Source organism: Solea senegalensis, linkage group LG15 (genome assembly GCF_019176455.1).
Source record: "Solea senegalensis isolate Sse05_10M linkage group LG15, IFAPA_SoseM_1, whole genome shotgun sequence".
Lineage (NCBI taxonomy): Eukaryota > Metazoa > Chordata > Actinopteri > Pleuronectiformes > Soleidae > Solea > Solea senegalensis.
The window spans coordinates 2,122,340-2,143,038 of NC_058035.1; the positions used below are offsets into that span (position 1 = coordinate 2,122,340).

General features: G+C 41.9%; 1 protein-coding gene across 8 annotated transcripts in view; it reads left to right on the top strand.

Moving 5' to 3' along the window:
• Positions 1-20,699, top strand: part of LOC122782286 (reticulon-1-A-like) — a 28,236-nt gene continuing 7,537 nt past the window's right edge. The window contains exons 1-4 of one of the 8 annotated variants that reach the window (XM_044046575.1): positions 1-786; positions 5,476-5,523; positions 7,119-7,172; positions 10,675-12,540. In XM_044046575.1, the coding sequence (XP_043902510.1) occupies positions 252-786; positions 5,476-5,523; positions 7,119-7,172; positions 10,675-12,540 (2,503 nt within the window). In that variant the 5' untranslated portion in view covers positions 1-251. Of the gene's footprint in view, positions 787-5,475; positions 5,524-7,118; positions 7,173-10,674; positions 12,541-15,973; positions 16,072-19,672; positions 19,775-20,699 lie in introns of those variants that run through there. The other 7 variants (XM_044046577.1, XM_044046578.1, XM_044046580.1 and 4 more) reach the window with 7 other exon arrangements.

Sequence of the window (20,699 nt, forward strand, 5' to 3'; positions counted from 1 at the left end):
CAACTTCATGCTGCCTCTGTGGAAATCGGGTCCGACTCTGGGGCAACTGTCGTGTGGCGCACTTGTCCACGTTTGTCCGGTGTCGACTAAGTAAAAAAAATAAAAAAAAGGTACGGTCACCGGAGGGAGTTTGACCGGCCTTTCCACAGCTCACTACCGGAGGCAGCTTGTCAAGTGAGCCGGAACATTACCGGATCTGAAACTTTTTTTTTAGTTCCTCCTCAAGAGACAGTTAAAGAAGCAAAAGTAAGATGGCAGACGGTGAAGAGCAGCTCGTCTCCTCAACGACTCCTCTGTTCAGCGACGTGATGCACCACTACCAGGCCGAACCGGAACCCGAGCCCAAATCCGAGCATGACCTGTACAGTCTGGACGACATCGTGGACTTGGTCGGCGGAGCTCGGGACGCTCTGGAGCGCCACATAGCCGAAGACAGTGCGTCACACGAGTTCACAGAAACTTCCCCCGCTCCAGTGACGCTACTGGAGCCAGAACCGGTGTCGGTGCCGGAGGTACCGGACTCCACCAGCGCTTGTTTTAAGTCAGACCCCGTATTAAGAGCAGAGGACCCGATATTAATACCCCGCAAAGCCGAGCCGGAGAGTACAGAGATCGAACCGGAGCCACAGACTGCCCTTGAGCCTGAGCCCGAGCCTGAGTCAGAGCCTGAGCCTGAGTCAGAGCCTGAGCCTGCGCCGGACAGCGCCGCCCTCCCCGCGGCTGAACCCCGAAAAGCAGCGCCAGCCCCCGCAGAGGCAGCAGAGGAAGCACCGGCTCCTGCGTCCTGTGAGTATTTACACGGAAAAGCGACCGTGAATGAATGCGTGAATCTGATAAATAAGCTTCATATTTCTCACCGAAGCGATGGAAATTCAGCTTTAGCGGAGATTTACGCTGTTTTTCTTTATCTTAAGCCGGTTTGTGTGCATCACCTCTGGGTTAGCATTGTGTTCGCGCACCGACGTGAAGCCACGGAATGGAAGCACAAACCCGCTGTTTTCAACCATAACTATATCCTTAAAAACGCGTTGAATGTGGTTATTGTTGTCTCCGTGTGTGTGTATATGTACATACGCATATGTATATGCGGCATTTTATATGTACATACAAATACTATATTTGTGTTTTATGCGTGTCCCGGTAGCGGTACAGGTTAGCTAGCGTTGATGCTAGCCCGGGGCGAGGCGTCAGAGGCGGATGCTCTGGGGCGGAGAGAAGCCGTTTGACGCCCGCGTGAGACCGTGTTTTTGTGGGGGGAGCAGTCTCTTCAGCTGTCGCGTGTGTGTGTTTTAATTTTAATAAAATGTGGATTTATGTTGAAGATGCACTGTCTCATGCGGCAGCTCAGTCGCGGTGTTCTGCCGCTACTGCGTTGACGCGGCCCACCTGTTTTCTCGCACGCGGCAGGACGCGTCACGTCAAACTGTTAGACTCAATGGCCGAGCGATTCGTTTACCTCCGATAATCCTCTCGTAATCCGTTAACAAATGTAACCGTTAACAAACAATTAACCCCAAAACAACCTGTGTTGTTTAAATAAGAAGATAAGAAACATGTCCACCGTTTTCCTCTTTTCCCCGCTAGAGTCGTCACCGTCCATCTGCTCGGTGCCGCTAAAGCTGTTGCTAAGATGCCTAGTTCCATTAGCGGACACAGAGCATTTTTCCGGCTCCTGTCTTCTGTGTGCAAATGAAAAACCGCTGCATGAAAATCTCTTGTCTTTTAAAAATACACCACTTTATTGTTTATTATTACATTAAGCTTGAAATGAATGAGAGAACCAGGTTTGTGTCCAGTCTGTGCTGAAGCTAGCGCTGTTTAAACCGCAGCAGGCCTCGTTATTGTCTGCTAACCTGATGATGATGATGATGATGATGATGATGTGGTTGAGTTCTTAAAAATGACTTGATGATGTTAAGTAGTCAGTCAATGGTGGGGCTGGACACGTCAGATGATGACTGCATGTCCGATAATGGAAGCAGGCGGTGAGTTTGTTAGCACAGCGAGGCTGTGTCTCCCTGAGAGATTAGTCACAACAAAGGAATCCGCTCCACGTCCACTCCCTGTCTTTTTCCACATTATAAACAAACACACACACACACACACACACACAGCCTCAAATCACTGCTGGGTGTGTGTTTAGTCCAGTCATCCACCACCTGTTCTCCATCTTCATCATCATCTTCCTCCATCTCCACCCAAACCAATGCCTCTGAAGCTCCAGAGGCCTGGTGTCTCCTCATCTTCCCCTCATGTTGATGAAGTACAAACATGGTGTTGTTTCTGAACATGATGATGATGATGATAGTGCTCGTGTCGTCTTCGTCGTCGTCGTCGTTGTTGTTGTTGTTTACTGGATGCGGCAGCAGGTAAACAGGCCTGTGTGGGCCTCCAGCACAGATCCAGGGTGGGGCTGCTGCTCTGGCAGAGGCCACAGATGGAGGTGGATGAACCATGAGCTCCAGTTACATGATTCAGCACAGCTCAGTTCAACAGTCTGAACAAAAGAATGACATGTGCACGCAAAAGTAAAATCATAAATCACGTAGTTTTACGGCACCATTAAGGAGAACTGAGCTGTAACTGCTGTGGACTATTGGCATCACTGTTTATCTTCATGTATGTCGATAAAACTGCTCTCATGTGGATAAAAACTCAATATAATAGAATATTGCATGATACAAAAGGTATTTTATACTACTTTAAAACTAAATCAATAAGGAAACATGCATTTTTACGGGTTTTTAAATGGTTGAATACTTAAGAAAATACGCTAGTAAACAGTGTTTTACAGTGTTTTTTTATGTAAGTTAAAACTAAATAAATAGTACCACAGGCATTTTTACTGGCTACAAATGGTTAAATTCTGAATATTTTAGAAAAATGCTGTAATAAAACCAGCATTTTAACCATTTTCATGTGGTTAAAAATGACACCATGAGTGGTTACAGTGGACGTTGCCCCGGCCCCGCCCACTCTGTCGTCCCCTTCACTGGACACGTGTCTGACCTGACGAGTCTTACTGTGTCTTTACATCACATTCATGTTGTCACCATGGAAACAAAGCTGTGTGTGTGTGTGTGTGTTAATCGTCTTGTTTTGTGTATGTGTGTGTGTTGTTTTCTCTATATCCTGGTGAAGACGACGCATCAGTGAGGTTAAAGTGCGTCAGTGTCTCACACACACGCACAGCGCCACCACCAGGCCTCTGTCTATCAGCGCAGCAGCTGAATAACGTGATGAGAAGCACATGTTGGTCTGTTTTAAATCCTTTCTCTTATCGCTGCACATGTTCATAGCAGAGCGATGATATCGTTCCAGTGCTGACTCGTCACATTCTTCCTGATCTTACAGCTGAAATATTATACTTTGGAATTTACAGAATGTGACGTTTATCAGAGTGAACTTCTATGGAGCACAGGTCGGCCAGTGTGAGTTTTCTCTGGTTTTTACAAATCAGCATGGCTGATAAATTACTTTCTTTTACCCCATCTGATAAAATATCAATTCAGTTATGAAACAATACCAAAAAATAGCTGAAAAGCACTAAATATATGTCCCTCCAATCGACATTTAATGTCTGCAGTACAATTATATACATATATACATTCAATAAAAAAAACAAGATAAAGTTTTAAATAAATGTATAGCATTTTTATCGTCATGGCGATGACAATGCGACGAATAATGAAACACAGCACAGTAATCGCACATCGCAGATTTTGTTCATTTTATCGACAGGAAAAGTTGCTGCCTCCTCAACTTCTGTGCTAGCGCCCTCTACAGGTGCTGTTATTCTACTTCTGCTGGGACATGATGAGTATGAAATATATTCTGTTTAACGATCAGAAGAAACTAAATGACCTTTGAAGTTGGACACAGCATAAAACTTGTGTTGGTAACAGCTTACAGCACAAGCACTCGATATCTTAAGAACATGTTCACAGCTTTCTTTAATTGATACACAGACTTTTCCAACAGGAAACTGAAGTTTGTAAACCACTCACTCTCCCACACCAAAGCCCATAGAGAAAATCAGTGATTTTAACATCACAGCTCCCAGGAGTTGTTGATCCACTGGTGCCTCCATCTCTAAGTTCAAATGTATTATTTTGTCATTTTGGCATTTGAAAAACTTTGTTTGGATTGACCTCAGTGACACAAAGTGACCACACGAGGCAGCAGTAGACCAGCAGCTCCTGTGTCCATGTGAGCTAAAATCACTGATTTTCTCTATGGGCTTTGGTGTGGGAGAGTGAGTGTTTTACAGAGCTACACAAACAAAAGTTTCCTGCCGAGTTCTGTAAACTGTACCGTTTTTTTGTATGAGTATGAGCAGTTCATACAGTAACCACGGTGATTACAGGCTCAGACAGGATTGGTTCTGGTTTTGCTGGAGGCCAAGTGTTCTTCTTCTTCTCTCTGTGTGAACACCAACACTGACAGTTTAATGTCAGTGTTGTCAGTCTCACATGGGGTTTTTAAAGCTTTAAATCAGATGGTCTTATTTCACACGTGTGTCTTGGTTCTTAAGTTCTTATAACCATTAATAATGCAAACAAACTAATTCACTTCTTGAACATGTGAGGAAGCTTTTATTGTTGCTGAAATGCTTTTGTTATTATAGTTGCGTCACTGATGTTTGAGGTGGTGATGGCTCAAGCACAGACGGTCAAATGTCCGTGTTTGGAGTCGTGGACGTGAGGAGAAGTCATTTTAACGTGTGTATTTTAAGATGTTCTGTACATGGACGTTGTCTTTATGTTACAAGATGGCAGCAGGTGACGCGTCGTTGGCCCGGTGTCGTCTCTTATATCAGCCTGAGACACGTCGAGACGCACACATGCCTCAGGACACTTATAGCTCCAGAGGATGATGGCACATGTACTGTACAGTGTGTTATCATCATGGCACGCCACACTTTATTTTAAACCATCACTTTCTCATCGATGAATGAAAATGTCAGAGAACGTCTCATTCGTGATTTCTTTGTCTTTGTTTTTGGAGCAAAGAAACCAGAAAGTGTTCAACAAACAATAGTTAAATTTTTATTTTCATTAAAAACAAAAGTATAAACTTCATATTAAGAGGTCGTCAAACAACGTTTGGATGAAATATATAGTTTGATCTACCGAATGCATAAAATACAGAGTTAAAAGTGTTTTTAAAATAAATAAAACCATCTTTTTTTGTGGTTTTCCAGCTCCTTAAATGTGTTCTCGTTTCTTTGCTCCATAAAACAAAGAAATCATTAAAACTGAATCATTTTTAGTTTATAGACTAAAGCGAGACAAACATGGATCAATATTTTATGATATTTCATGGACCAAACCACTCATGGATTCATCTAGAAAATGACTGATTATGAAAATAGCCAAAATGTACCCTTCGTTAACCATCGTTGGCGTCAGGATCTTGAGAAAGTATCATCGGCTCTGTTATTCCACTGAGTCTGATTTTGAAATGTGTTTTAAGTCCTAGGTCGTCGTCATCATGACTGGAAGTTAAACCTCGACAGCAGAGGTAAAAAAACCCAAACGTAACAATGAAAGAATCACTTTGATCCAATCACCGACTGATAATCAGATAATCACCATGATTCTCTCAAACACTGGATTATAATGTTTGATCATCAATACAAGGAGATTTATGGATGCTTTGTGATTGACTGTGATTCTTACCCTACCCGGTGTTTCTCATTACATTACATGTCATTTAGCAGACACTTTTACGTCGACTTACAATAAGGGCATTTAAACATTTGGGTGCAAACAAGAGCTAGAAGTGCTTCAAGTAAGCCAAACTAGTGCGATGTATAAGTGCTTTTTTTTCTCCTGCCTGTGTCTTACTCACTGATTTAGCTTCTTCCAAATGTCAATAACTGGATTTTCATCTGATTTCATCTGATTTTCCAGATTTTCCAGATTTTTTTAAAATAAAGAAAGTAGGAGCATGATTACATCCCACATGATGCTTAAATCGTTTGCTTTGGTGACCAGAAGGTGATCGTTAGACCTTCTCTGTAATGATCCGACCTTTCGTTGACCTCCCGTGTTGAGCTGCAACTAATAACTGATGGATCTGTTACTTTCTCAATCAATCGATTGGTTGCCGGGATAATGTAATGATTTTTTCAGAAGCAGCATTTCCTGGTGACCTTGTGGTTTGTTTTGTTTTGGTTTTTTTTTGGCTGAAACTGAAGTGAATAATCACGTCCTCCTGATGAGACTGTTGTCATGGATCTCTGCATGTACCCTGACGTCTATCTCTCAGTCATGTGTCTTCTGTCGCTCTTATCCGACTCTACTCCTTCAACAAATATTATAAAATCTCACATTCCTCAGAGAACTTGTTGAGTTAGAACATTTGACGCCACAAACAAAAGAAACTCCCATTCATTATATTTCACATGAGGGACAGTTTCTAAGTCTGTGACATCTTAAGAATGTGTTCTTGTCTTTATCTCACTGTGAGACAGACTTTTCCTTGTGTAAAGTGGTTTACAAACTTGTGAAGTTTGTAAACCACTCACTCTCCCACACCAAAGTCCATAGAGGAAATCAGTGATTTGAACATCATAGGAGTTGCTGCTGCTGCCTGCTGCATCACTAAGTTCAAATGTATTATTTGATCACTTTGTGTTTGAAATCCTTTGTTCAGATTTTCATAAATGACACAAAGTGACCACACGAGGCAACAGAGCACCAGCAGCTCCTTTGTGCCCGCCAGCTAAAATCAATGGGAGAGCGAGTGGTTTATAAAAGGTCATAGACTGGACCTTTTTTGTTGAAGAAGACCTTGGAGCTGGTTTAGATGTTATTATATGAATCAGGGCTACAACTAGAGATTATTTTCATAATCAACTAATGCATAAAATATTAGTATTGAAAAATAATCTAAAACAATGCAGTAAGATGTAAGTGGCTAAGCCGTGATGTCACTGAAAGCTGAACTAGCCCTTTAGCCACACAAAAGATCCATGTTTGGGTGCATGTGTTTTCCTCATCAGAATCTCAAACTCTGCTCATGTTTTCGCTTTATCTTCCTCTGGTCTTTTTCTCTCTTGGGTTTTTTAACTTGACTCTTTTCCTTCTTCCTTCTTCTGGTTTCTTCCACAGATGCACCTTCTCCTCCTAAAGCTCAGCCTCATCTTCTGATGCACTTCCCTACAGGCAAGTCCTCTCTGCTCGCTGCTGTCCTGTCCCCGTCATCCTCGTCCTTTGCATGTTCTGTGGATTTGAGTTTGCCTGTGTTTGTGTTTTGCTCGTGTCACTGTTGTTGTCGTAGAGTAGATCATCGTCACAAGCTCTGACACTGAAGTTGTGTTGTAGAAGAATAAAGGTTCTCCTCAGGTCTGTTTGTATTTGACAGTAAACTTAAAAATGTTCTGTGGGAAGAATCATTATCTGTTGTCTTTGAGAAACACATGGCCTGCTTTACGATGGTTTATTATTCTTTATTCTTTATGGTTTATTATGCTTTATGATGGTATATTATTCTTTATGACGGTATATTATTCTTTATGATGGTTTATTATGGTTTATTATTCTTTATGATGGTATATTATTATTTATGATGGTTTATTATGGTTTATTATTCTTTATGATGGTATATTATTATTTATTATGGTTTGTTATGGTTTATTATTCTTTATGGTTTATTATGCTTCATGATGGTATATTATTATTTTATGATATTATGGTTTATTATTCTTTATGATGGTATATTATTATTTATTATGGTTTATTATTCTTTATGACGGTATATTATTCTTTATGATGGTTTATTATGGTTTATTATTCTTTATGATGGTATATTATTATTTATGATGGTTTATTATGCTTTATTATGCTTTATGATGGTATATTATTCTTTATGACGGTTTATTATGGTATATTATTCTTTATGACGGTATATTATTCTTTATGATGGTTTATTATGGTTTATTATTCTTTATGATGGTATATTATTATTTATGATGGTTTATTATGGTTTATTCTTTATGACGGTATATTATTATTTATGATGGTTTGTTATGGTTTATTATTCTTTATGGTTTATTATGCTTCATGATGGTATATTATTCTTTATGACGGTATATTATTCTTTATGATGGTTTATTATGGTTTATTCTTTATGGTTTCTTATGCTTTATGGTGATTTATTACTCTTTATGATGGTTTATTATGGTTTATGATGGTTTCTTATGCTTTATTCTTTATGGTTTCTTATGCTTTATGATGGTATATTATTCTTTATGATGGTTTATGATGGTTTATTATGGTTTATGATGGTATATTATTCTTTATGATGGTTTATTATGGTTTATTATTCTTTAGTCTTTATGGTTTATGATGTTTATTATTCTTAATTATGCTTTATTAGCACCAGACCTGGGACAAAACAAACCATGTTTTTACACCGAAGCTCCAGACAAATGCTGATAAGACGTAGACTGTGGTCTCTGGACACTGAGAATATCTATTTGATTTAATACATTTGCTGACGTCTGCAGAGCTGTGCTGCAAACATGTTCAATCCCTGGAAGATCGATCAAATCGTATCCTCGCAGAACCACAAAGTAGGGATGGAATAACACCGATATCACAAACTCAAAGACGCATTTCTCCAACCGTCTATGATAATACTCTTACGTGTTGAAAAATGTTGATCAGTATTCAAACGTCTTGTTTTTGTCCACAAACTAAAAATGATTGCGTATGAATGATTTCTTTGTTCTATGGAGCAAATTTAAGCAACAATGACCAAGTAGAAAATATTCACGTTTAAAAAGCTGAAAAATCACAAACTTGTTTTAATTATTTGAAACAAATTAACCGAGTATCAAAATAGTACCACTTATTACGTAATAGATTGATTGTCATAGGACTGCAATGATTAATCAATGATGAATTGTTTTCTAAATGAATCGTCAACTATCTTGATAATTGGTTTAAATGTTTGCTTTTTTAAGTAAAGTCAGTTCTCTTAGATTTAACTGTCTTTGTAAATAATATAACCATATTTAGTTAATTTCTTAAATATTGTCTAATGAATCAGTCTTCCCTCTAATCAGGAGGTATTGATTATTATTGAATCTTTAAATCTTTGTGTGAACTCTGCCTCCATTTCTTTGCCGCCACCGTTCAAGGGCTGCAATGAAGACTCTATTATTATTATTATCATCATCATTATTATTATTATTGTTATTATTATTATTGTTGTTATTATTAATAGTTTGTCCAAAGACAACAAAATTGTTTTGGAAACAATGATTCAAATTTTTTGGGGGACTTGATGATGTAGTAGATAATCTTTAGCTACAGCCTTAAACCATACATCACATTCATTTTGTTGTCAACACAGCATTCGTCGTCTGCGGTGGTGAACTCACTTTTTCACTGATTTTAAGAACTCTGACTGACTGATTCAGAGTGAATTTTCAGTTATAAAATAAAACCTTCCCCGTCTGTCAGTGTCAATCAGCTGATTTACTCCTCCAGGTTATTTTCTGCCACCATTAGGAAGACGCCCTGTACCTGTTTCCCCCTCAAGACTTTATTTAAAACCAGATGCAGCAGCTTAAACGAGTGCCAGCACGCTAAATACTACAACTGAAGCAAATTTAGTGCTGAGGAATTCACTATAAACAGACTCAAACCACAGCACACTCCCCATTCAAAATCAATACCTGATGCTGTCAACTGTCAGCATATTGTTCTCATAATAATGTCTCATTTTGCAGCTGAGTAAGCAGTTTTAAAACATTTAGTTTTCCTGAAAAAGGCACAGAATCAGATTTTAATTCCGAGGCCCCTTCTTCAGGTGTACGGTCGTGTTCGTGTTCACACCTTGTTCATTATTCAGCTGACGAATGATCATTTACTAAACTGTCTACCTGCCACAGTCGACCTTTCAGCAGCCTTTGTCTGGACTTAACGGCGTCAATATCATCTGTTAATTCCAATAAAATAGTGGGGAAATGGACTGCAGACCAAACAACATAAACTCACCATAGGGATAGCATGGATGCTAATGTATGTTGAGCTAACCTTTGATAGCCTTTGACAATATCAGTCAATAGCATCAACAACCTGTCCACGGAAAAAGTTGCTACATGTTCTACTGATTAAATGTGAAACAAAAAAAGACTACGATCAAAAGTAATGGTAGCAGCGTTTGGATGGGTGGCAGTTCCTCCAAGAGGAACACCCCTCTCAAGTCGAAAATTCCTACTTACGATTACAACTAGAACACACCATTACTGAAATGTTCAGACCAGACATTATGGAGATAGCACAGCATAACATAGCTTGTGGGTCACACTCACACGGGTGTGACATAATTCCCACTTGCAATTTACGATTTCTGGAACATACTTAAACATACTCAAAACATGTACGCCAGCATCTTAAGTCTAATTTCCAAACGAATGTGTTGCACAAAGACGGACAATACAAACATGTATTTTTCAATCTAGCTCTACTTATGTTGGGTTTATGTTGGCTGGTTTGCAGTTCCAAAGGGTCCTTTTTCCTTTGTTTTCAATCTCCAAACTTTCCTTGGTGTGATTTCTGTGCTAACTTCTACCCCGGTGTGGTGGGCTCTGTAAGGAATGGAGTATGTCTTTGATATGTGCTGTATTGCATTTTCCCTCCTCCCTCTCTACTCAAGCACTTGGGCAGAAGGGTGATTCCCCTGCTCCCATCTCTCCTCTCTCTCCTCTTCACTCCCCCGACTCTCTGGAGGAGCTCTCCCTGACTGAGAGTCCAAACCAGCCCCCTACTTCAGCATCTGCTGGGCCCCTGGGCTCCTTCTCCTCTCAGCCCCCAACTAATCTTTCCAAGGGCATGCCTTGGGAGCGTGAAGAGGTTGACTCCGGACCGGGTCGTAGTAATAACAAGGAAGATCTTCTAGATCCATTAGCTGGTCCTTACCTGAGTTTAGGGAAAAACCCAGGGCCTCATAATCAATGTGAAGACAGCGGAGTTTCCTTTTCACCTGAAGAGAAGCTAATTAGCTCAGACAGGTCTTCCACTGGCCCCTCCCCTGTGAACCCTCAGATGATGGTCCCCGAGTCTCACCTTGACTCCTCTAACCCAACAGAGCACTGGGATTCACCATTCCTAACATCTCAAGACAACTCCAAGGTCTCCATGGATAGCTTCTCTAAGAACACAGCCCCTATTAGCGCCCCCAAGTACGAGCCAGACCTGCACAGTAACCAGTCTGATGAAGATGATGACTTGATGTACGAGGTGAAGAAGAATGTTAACCCCTTTGAAGGCTTTTCCCCACTGGCGGATAGTGGGTACTCTCATTTTGGAGACTCTAAGTCTGACAGCAGAGCCTCTAAGATGTCGGAGAGTCCCACTCCTGATCTGGTCCAGTATGGACAGACTGGAGAATCCCAGGATAGCCCTCCATCTTTTGTAGATGAGGTGAAAACATTTGAGACAGCCAGCAAGATGGCCACTGACTCACTCATGCAGTCAATGAATCAGTTCTCATCGGGTTATAATGAGGATGAAGAAGAAGATGAGGAGGATTCTGCTCTTCCACCATCGCTTCCAGACATCCTGAAATCTTCCCCTCTCAACCCAGAAAAAATCGACTCTGGATCTTCAGAGGGAAGCCCAGAGGAGCAGAGCCCCATCTTAGAACGAAGGATGATGGAGTCGCCCAACCCGCCAATCAATCTGTCTGCCAATAACCCGTTTGCGTTTGATGCTAAAGTGTCACTGCTGAAGGAGATGACTGAGGAGATGGAGGTGAGGGCTGCTGACCAAGCAAAAGTTGATGATGACAAACCGTTTGGTGCATTCGATCTAGTCCAAGATGCCAAGGAAACCACTCCAGTCAAGGTCAAAGAAGAGGAACCTGTCAAGATTGAGCAGAAGGATTGGTTCTCGAGCCACGATTCCCCCAAAATGGCTGAAAAATTTGAGCCTCTTGACTTCCAGTGCAAAAAGACCCTGGCTGAGGATTCAGATTCAGAGTCCCCGACAGCAGACTCGCTGTCTCCTGTCCTGGAGGCCATGGCCAAAAACCCTGCCAGCTTCCAGGTGGAAACTGAGAAGAAGGACCTGCAGATGGAGGCGGAGGAAGTAGAGGTGGCTGAGGAGGTCTCTGAGCATGAAGTGTCCTCTGAGGAGTTTGAGTTCATTGAGCGACCACCCAGGGGCGTCATTGATGAGTTTCTTGAGGCTCTGGATACTTCCAAGTTTGCCTCATCTAAGCCCCCTGAAATCCCCATGGATGACGACCTGAGCTTCGGTCACAAAGATGTGGCTCCACCTCCAACAAACGTTGCCCCACCCCCAGTGGTCGAGGAGGAAGCTCCTAGTCAGAGCTCCTACTGCCTTCTCACTCAGGCATCACCGCAGAAGAGCAAGGCAGAGCTGGAGAAGCTGAACATCCAGCAGCCCCCCTCTGCTCCCCTCGACCACTCCCCCGTCCACAAACCTGAGGAACCTGTCGCCAAGAAGAGCACGGTGGTCGGAAAACTCTTTAAGATGCCAAACCTGAACATAAGAGCAGGTAAACTAAACCATTTCTGGCATGGAAACCAACCCCAACCCACATCCTCCTGTTTTTACTGCCACCTCCATGTTCATCCGCATAATTTTCATCTTTACCCTTTTTCGTTTTCTCTCGTGATCGCCACCCCAAACCAAACAACCGACTAGCAACCAGTTTATACTTTCAACCTCAACCCTTTCTCCTCAGTGTCCACTTTTCTTTTTTGCCTCGTCCTTGTTTTGAGTTTCCTCTGAAGATTAACCCTTGCCAGCTTTCATTCACATTTTGCTTGTTTCATCTGCATTTTGACGTTTAATTTTTTAAGCTTGCTGCATTTTGAGCCTTTCCCTCTCACTAACATCATCTGATCACGTTGTTTTATTTAAGTTTGTGATGCGGTAAGTACAATGGGTTATTTGACATTGATTTTTAAAGAATTTCTCTGTTTTATTTGACTTTTGAAAAACTAGTAGTTAAAGGAAAAGAAGTAAGTCGATGCTTTATACATAATGAGACATATTTTTTTTGACTTAAAGGTACAGTGTGTAAAATGTTGCCGGTAAACGTATATAAAAGTTTCTGCAGGCTCATTCTCGGGTCATGAAAAACATTTTATACAAACAGGTCATCAAACACATAGTATATTATTTGATATCTTAAGAACATGTTCATGTCTTTATCTCACTGTGAGACAGGAAACTGAAGTTTGTAAACCACTCACTCTCCCACACCAAACCCCATAGAGAAAATCAGTGACTTTAACATCACATACACAGAAATTGTTGATCCACTGTTGCCTCCATCACTAAGTGCGAATGTCTTATTTTGTTAAATAAGGCATTTGAAATCCTTTCTTCAGATTAACCTCAGTGACACAAAGTGTCCACACGAGGCAGCGGTAGACCAGCAGCTCCTGTGTCCCCGCAAGCTGAAATCTTTGGTTTTATCTATGAGGTTTGATGTGGGAGAGTGAATGATTTACGAACTTCAGTTTCCTGTTGGAATAGGAGCAGTGACTGAGAAACGGTTGAACTGTCCCTTTAAACACACCCCGACCCTCCACCCCCCAGTTTGCTCTCGGCTCAATAGGATTACCTCGCTGTCTGGTTTTAGCTTCTCACTGCCAGGGAAATAACTGGAGATGCTTTATTGTAACCCAACACCACTTTAGACCCCGACACACGCACACACGCGCACACACACACACACACACACACACACACAGACACACCCTGTTAATGAGTGAACAGGCCTATGCTGAGATTTATGTGCTTTACAACCACAGCCTATGATTCCATCAGATTTCATGTACCTGAGACACATATATGTACAAACATCGTTAACCCTCTCAAAATGCCAAGTATTGCCACCCCTAATAATCAGTTTTCCAAAGATTAAATAATAATTTTAGAGCAAAAAACAAACTATTTGGTATTTTTATCACTTGTCACATGACTCGTAAGTCTTAACTTTTATATATAGTTGTAGTAAATGTCAGATTCTCTTTGTCTCCATGACGACACCTTCAGTCTCCAGTTTAATACATGACTGTTTTATTTAAGTTAACATGGATCAGTCTGGTTTATACACACACGCACACACAGTTACAGACACACACACACACACACAGTTACAGACACACACACACACACAGACACAGACACACGCGGACTTTGGTCTCATAGAACGAGCTGGTCTCTAACTGTGTGTATGTGTGTCTGTAACTGTGTGTGTGTGTGTCTGTCTGTAACTGTAACTGTAACTGTGTGTGTGTGTGTGTGTGTGTCTGTCTGTAACTGTAACTGTATGTGTGTGTGTGTGTGTGTGTGTGTGTTAATTAAAGCCGCCTCCTCCTCCTGCATTGCGACACTGGCAGACCCACAAAGATTCTCCCCCGACCCAGATTCCACTCAGCAAATGTTCTTGGTTGTGATTTTCATAGTGTTCTTCATGAGTGGAGGAGGTGTGGCACTGCAGCATGCGCGCACACACACACACACACACACACACACACACACACACACACACACATGCACACACCTGCTCCTGATCATCTGATCTGAATTAGACAGGATTCTAAGTGTCTGTGACGTCACTTCCTGCTTTTAAAGGCAGTCGCATTGATAATCATCATATTTATTATATTAAACGCACTAAATGTTCTAAATGTTGATTCTAAATACAGGACGAGGAGGTAGCAGCAGCTTCTGCACTCTGCTGTCATATTATGGGATTTTAGCTGCTTTGTCTAATATTTTAAAAACCAATATCCAGATCTGTTGCTGATTTAAGTTTTGTTTTTCAATATTATTGATGAGTCGTTTCTTACTAAACTTGCATCGTTATGTGAATGAAACGTTTTCAGAGGGAAACAGTTCAAATAATCCCGTTTGTAGTGATTTAGCAACATTCGTCGAGGTTCTGAGAATGAAATAATAATCAGTTAATCCTCAGAGGGAAACGCAGACTTTGTTCTTTTCTTACTCAATCGTGTGTTTGAGCAGTGAAATCACGCCGCGCGCCGTGTCCTCGTCTCCAGCAGTGATTCAGCACTTTTCGCGACTAAGCTAATCAATAATAATAAAGACAAACATTTCATTAAAACAATATCTCTATACCTTTTTCTGAGATTCAGTTTTTTATTCTTTGTATTTCTGGCTTTTAAAGTGAGATAATAATGAGAAGAATAGAGGATCATTTTAACCTTATTACCTAATTTTATTACCCTTATGAGCATTTTTAAATGAATGTTAGTGTTTTATAATCTAAGTGATCTCTCCCCATTTATCACAAACGTTATTAAAATGTATGTAAAACTGAAATATTCCTTTGGATTATTTATCTTTTATTCATCCACCTTTTATCTCTAATCCTGGGTCTGGGAAAGAAGAAGAGAGGTTTTTAACATGACACTGTTGCCCTCTAGTGGACGACGTGTGTAATCGCCACTCTGATGAGACACGAGTGATGTTTGTTAAACAACTTCACTCAGATGATCACTGGAGTTTGTTGTTATCAGGGGTCAGAAGGTCACCAACTGTTTTTGTTTTTCTGGGTTTTTTTCCAAACCTGAACCTGGTCTGAGCTCAGGTCTGGTCTCCACACCATGACTTAAAATCATCAGAATGAATCTTTAATTCTGATGTTAATCTCACTATTTCTCTTCTGTAGTTGATTGTTTATTGTTAGTGACACATTGATTCTGAGAGGCTACATTTCATTGTGTGTGCGTGTGTGTGTGTGTGTGTGTGTGTGTGTGTGTGTGTGTGTGTGTGTGTGTGTGTGTGTGTGTGTCTGAAGGAGGGTAAAGATCAGACTGAGGCAGAGACGTTTATAGTTGCTGCGTCAGAGCTCTGGCAGCAGACGGTCAGCTGACACTTTTCTCGCTGCAGTCGTCGTCCTCCTCCAGAGGAAACCTCAGTAGGGTCCTCCTCCTCCTCCTCCTCCTGCGTTCGGGTTCCTCTCTGTGTGGAATGTGTGTTTGCTGATCAGACAGCATGGAGAACGACTCTGTGGAGAAACCTGCGGCCAAAACCTTCAGGCAGCACGGTACTCCTGCTCCTCCTCCGTCTTCTTTTAGCTGCTGGATTAGCTGTGTTTTTTTGCCGTGGCTCTCGTTCTCCCACAGCCTCTGATGATGTGAAATAATCTAATCTGTAATTCAGAGTTGGACGTTTAAGACGACGAGGTTTGCCAACTTTTGCAACGATAAACCTGTAGTTTTCGTACAGCGTCACAATGTTGATGTTAAAGGATGCAGTAGGTCAACTTTTATTCTGTCATTTGTGTGGGATTATAAGTGTTTTCTGGTCAAGTCTTGCAGATTATCCCCCACACACACACACACACACACACACACACACGCACACACACACAAGTGTTTTGCGGCAGCAGCAGTGATAGACAGTTTTTCTGTCCGAGACCTTTGGACGGTCAGACACTGTGACCAAAGGTAGGGCAGAAAGAGGGGGAGGGCCTTATGAGCAGGGTGACATCATCGCGGCAGTCTACTGATTGGACGACATGTTGATGAGTGTGAGGAGAACCTGACGCAAGCTTTGAGCTTTTGCGACGCCATGTTTACCGTTTGTGTGTGTGTGTGTGTGAGAGAGAGGTCAGAGGTCATGTGTCACACGAAAAAACCAAAAAAAGAGAATAATTTTCTCATGTTTTTTTTTCTTAGGGAAAAAAATATCAATCAATGACTCGGCATAAATGTGTAGTTCACAGCTTCATTCATACGTTCATAAACCGTGTTGGACTAATATCAGTGTCTCGATCCTCCAGTTTGTGACGTTAGCGTCATGGAAAGTTTTTTTTGAAGATGGAAAAATGAAAAGTTGCCTTTCCGAAGTTAGTGCCAAGAACACGTGGTATGGCACCTCCTACTGGTCAGATGTGAATGATAATCCCACTAAAATGTATTTTATAGTAAATATTAGCATCATTAGTGTGTTAATCACTCTCAAGCATAAATTCATACGTTGGTACAGGTCGCGTTTATTGATCGTCACTTTGAATTATTTATTGACAGAATGTTAGGTATTGATTCTGAGAGGTTACATTTAATTACCCGTGTGTGTGTGTGTGTGTGTGTGTGTGTTACCTCTTTCCAGCATAAACAGCAAAGAAACCCCATAATATTCACTTTTTTAAAAATACTCCAAAAATGTGTTATTTTTAAAATCAAAAATCAAATCAAAATAGTTTACTAAGAATTTAGTTATCGATGTATAATAGTTTTAAACCCATTAAAAAAACCTCCGGATATTTCACCAACAGGTTAAACCTGTATAATTGATGAATTGATCATTTTTCTTTTTTTATATAAATGTTAGAGGCTTCTGTAGAAATAGACGGGAAACAAAATACTGTATCACATTCTTAAAAACTCACCATTCACCATAAATGCAATATTTTTCCTAATATTTACTAAGAAGATGTAGAAAAATGAATGAACAAAGTAAGAAAATAATAATAATGAGTTTATTAGACTTGTATGTAACAGTTAAAAATGCTATAAATGTAATAATTTACTACAGAATAAACACAGATTTTAATGGGTTGCAACTCATTATTTCTGTTTGACCTCTTCCCGTCACAGTCACCGTTTGTTACCATGGTGACGGTATTGAGATAAAAGGCATAGTTCAAGCTTACAGGATACAAGTCACTTGACGAATAAAATTTACGATAAGTCTACGATATCTACGTCACATGATCACGTCTTTATCTCTCTGTTCAACTTCAAGTTTTCTCTCCCACATCAAAGTCCATAGAGAAAATCAGTGATTTAAGCTTGTGGGGACACACGAGCTGCTGGTCCACTTCTGCCTCATGTGGTCACTTTGTGTCGCTTAAATACATATAAGTTAAGATTTTAAAATGCCCAAGTGACAAAATACGACATTTGAACTTAAAGGGGACATATTATGCAAAATCAACTTTTTAACCATTTTAATACTGATATTTGGGACTCTGGGGGCCCTACCAGTCGCCAAAGTGTGGAAAAACAATACTCAGTCATGTTTTCGTGGTCCCTCTTAGTGTAAGTATAGGCGATAAAACGCTCGATGTTCAATTCCCTGCGCTTATGACGTCAGCATGCGCATTTCACCGCGAATGTTACCGCCCCACCAGTACGTTTACTTCGCAAGCTCCACCTTAGCTCCACCTTGTCCCTGCGAGAGTGCAGGCGAGGGAGGAAGAGCGGTATTATGTCAACGCGGAGGGACAAGTGTGCTGTTGGTGGCTGCACAGTGGAGCACAGTGTTTTACAGAGGATTTTATATATGAAGCTAATGTGCCGGATAAAGTCAGCAATCGTGTGTTCGTGTGTTCGCACCACTTCACATCAGACTGCGGCCAGCGGTTGCCGTATTTAGTCAGGGGACGTATTTCACCGACGTACAAACACACAAATTGTTAAGAAAAGATCACATAGAGCTCATAACTGACCATTCTGACACGTCCTGATTAAACATATTTGTTCAGTACGTCCTCCATGACCGGAGCACAGACTCAGTCTGATACAATCACATAAAGCAGCTGTTTATGCAGCTCGCCGCTGACGATCAGCGGTGCTGCACTCTCTGTGCAGCGGTGCTACACTCTCTGTGTCACCAGCGGCGCGCTGAATAAACTGTATGTTGCTGTATCAGACCGGAGACTGATACAGCGGTGGCGCGTTACACGGTGATCACCAGCTCGCCGGACCACCGGAGGTGGTCAGCGGTGGTGAGGTCTCCGGAGCACAGTCTCCGGTCTGATACAGCAACATACAGTTTATTCAGCGTGCCGCTGGCGATCAGCGGTGGCGATCAGCAGTTCTGTGTTTTTAACTGATTTACAGTTGGACAGTGTTCGGCTCGATCCTTATGTAGGACGTCTCTTCCTGTGACGGCACTCTCGCTGTTTTCTGCTCACACTGACATGTTGATATTGTCAGAGAGCTAGTGGAGGGAGGGGGAGACGAATAGAGCTGTAAAGCGCTGTAAAGAGGACAAATCAGAAACCCCCCTGGAAGAAGTGGGTGTGTGTTTGCCTGTGTCTCATTTGCATGTAAAGGGACCATGCACGAAAACCGAGCGTTCTGAAAGGGGCGGGTTTAGCAGGGTTATTGAACTGCTATGATTCTTCATCCTTATGGTATTTTGACCAAAGCATGTCACTGACATGTTCATTAGGACACCAGGGAACTATTTTAATGGGGGAAATAGGGTATAATATGTCCACTTTAATGATGGTGGATCAACAACAACAACTGTGTGCGTGCGTGTGTGTGCGCGTGTGCGTGCGTGTGTGTGTGCGCGTGTGCGTGCACGTTTTCTCTCAAATGTATTTGTTTTTATTTTCTCAGCTCTGAGGACAGTTCTGTTAAACGTCTAAAGATCAAAGACAACTCGCACACATTTATCAGTTCAAACAGCTGATGGAATAAATGATTGCTTGTAATCAATCACCTGTTTATTCACAAGGAGCAGAGCAGCACATCTCTCTCTCTCTCTCTCTCTCTCTCCTCCACCATCATCAAATTCTCCCCCTTTCATTCTTTCTGTCCGTCTTACTCTCGTCCTCCCTCCCTCTCTTCCTCACTCCCTTTTCTGTCTCGTCCCCCCTCCTCACGCTCTCGTCTTCCTCTTCTATTACTCTCTCTTCCTCCGTCTCTCACGCACACGCTCCCTCTCTCTCTCCGGTCAGTCAGGCGGAGCTGCGTGTGTGTAACGGAGGTTCAAGATGGACGCCAAACGGGGTTAGTCTGCCGTTAATCTTTTTTCAATTCTCTTCCTTCACGTTATCACGCGGTGAAACGTCGATCTCTGTGGCCGCGGTCACGTTTGCACGGAGCCGGTAAGCGGTGTTGGTGGCTGCCTCAGGCTCGGAGGAGGAGGCGGACCGGACCGGACCGGGCCGCCGCCCCCGCTTGCGGAGGTCACAGCGGAGATATAGCGTCCATGTCGCCGCTGTGGCGACGAGGCTGCCGTTGGCTGCTTTATGTCACATATATTTATAAAGAACAGTTTCCGGTGAATGATAAAGATAATAAGCCGCTGAGGAGCGAGCAGTAGCCGGGTTTAGTTCGCTGTGATGCGGCGTCTATTTTTAGCCGGGTTCGGCGATGCTAGCACGCTGCTACCATATGTAGCCAGGCGGCTGAGCCTCCTCCTCCCGCTCCTCCTCTTTCCACCGCCTCCTCCTCTGCTTCTACACCTTCAACGATAACCACAACACCGGCTCTCTGCCTGAAAACTCTCCCGGCCTTCGCTGCTGCGGGGCGGCTAACGGAGCTAACGCCGAGGTGGTAGCATGGTGAGCGGCGAAGCTAACAGGCTGCCAGCGCCCACTTTGACCCGGAGCTCCGCGACAACGACACCTTTAAATATATATGATTTTAATCAGCGACTTCAAATAATAGCACCGTGGAGTCTCAGCGTGGTTCTGACGTGTTCCAGGCCCCAGACCTTCTGTCAAATTCGGCTAAACTCGTTCATCTGTCACAGCCTTGAAACCATGATTTCTCTATAAATATGTTGTTAATCAATAACTAAATCAGCTGCCAACTATGTATAATCGTAATTTCAGCTTCTTAAATGTCCTTTTAACAAGTCATTAAAACGGAATCATTTTAGTTTGTGGTCAAAAACAAGACATTTAAAAAATATAACGTAATCATTTGA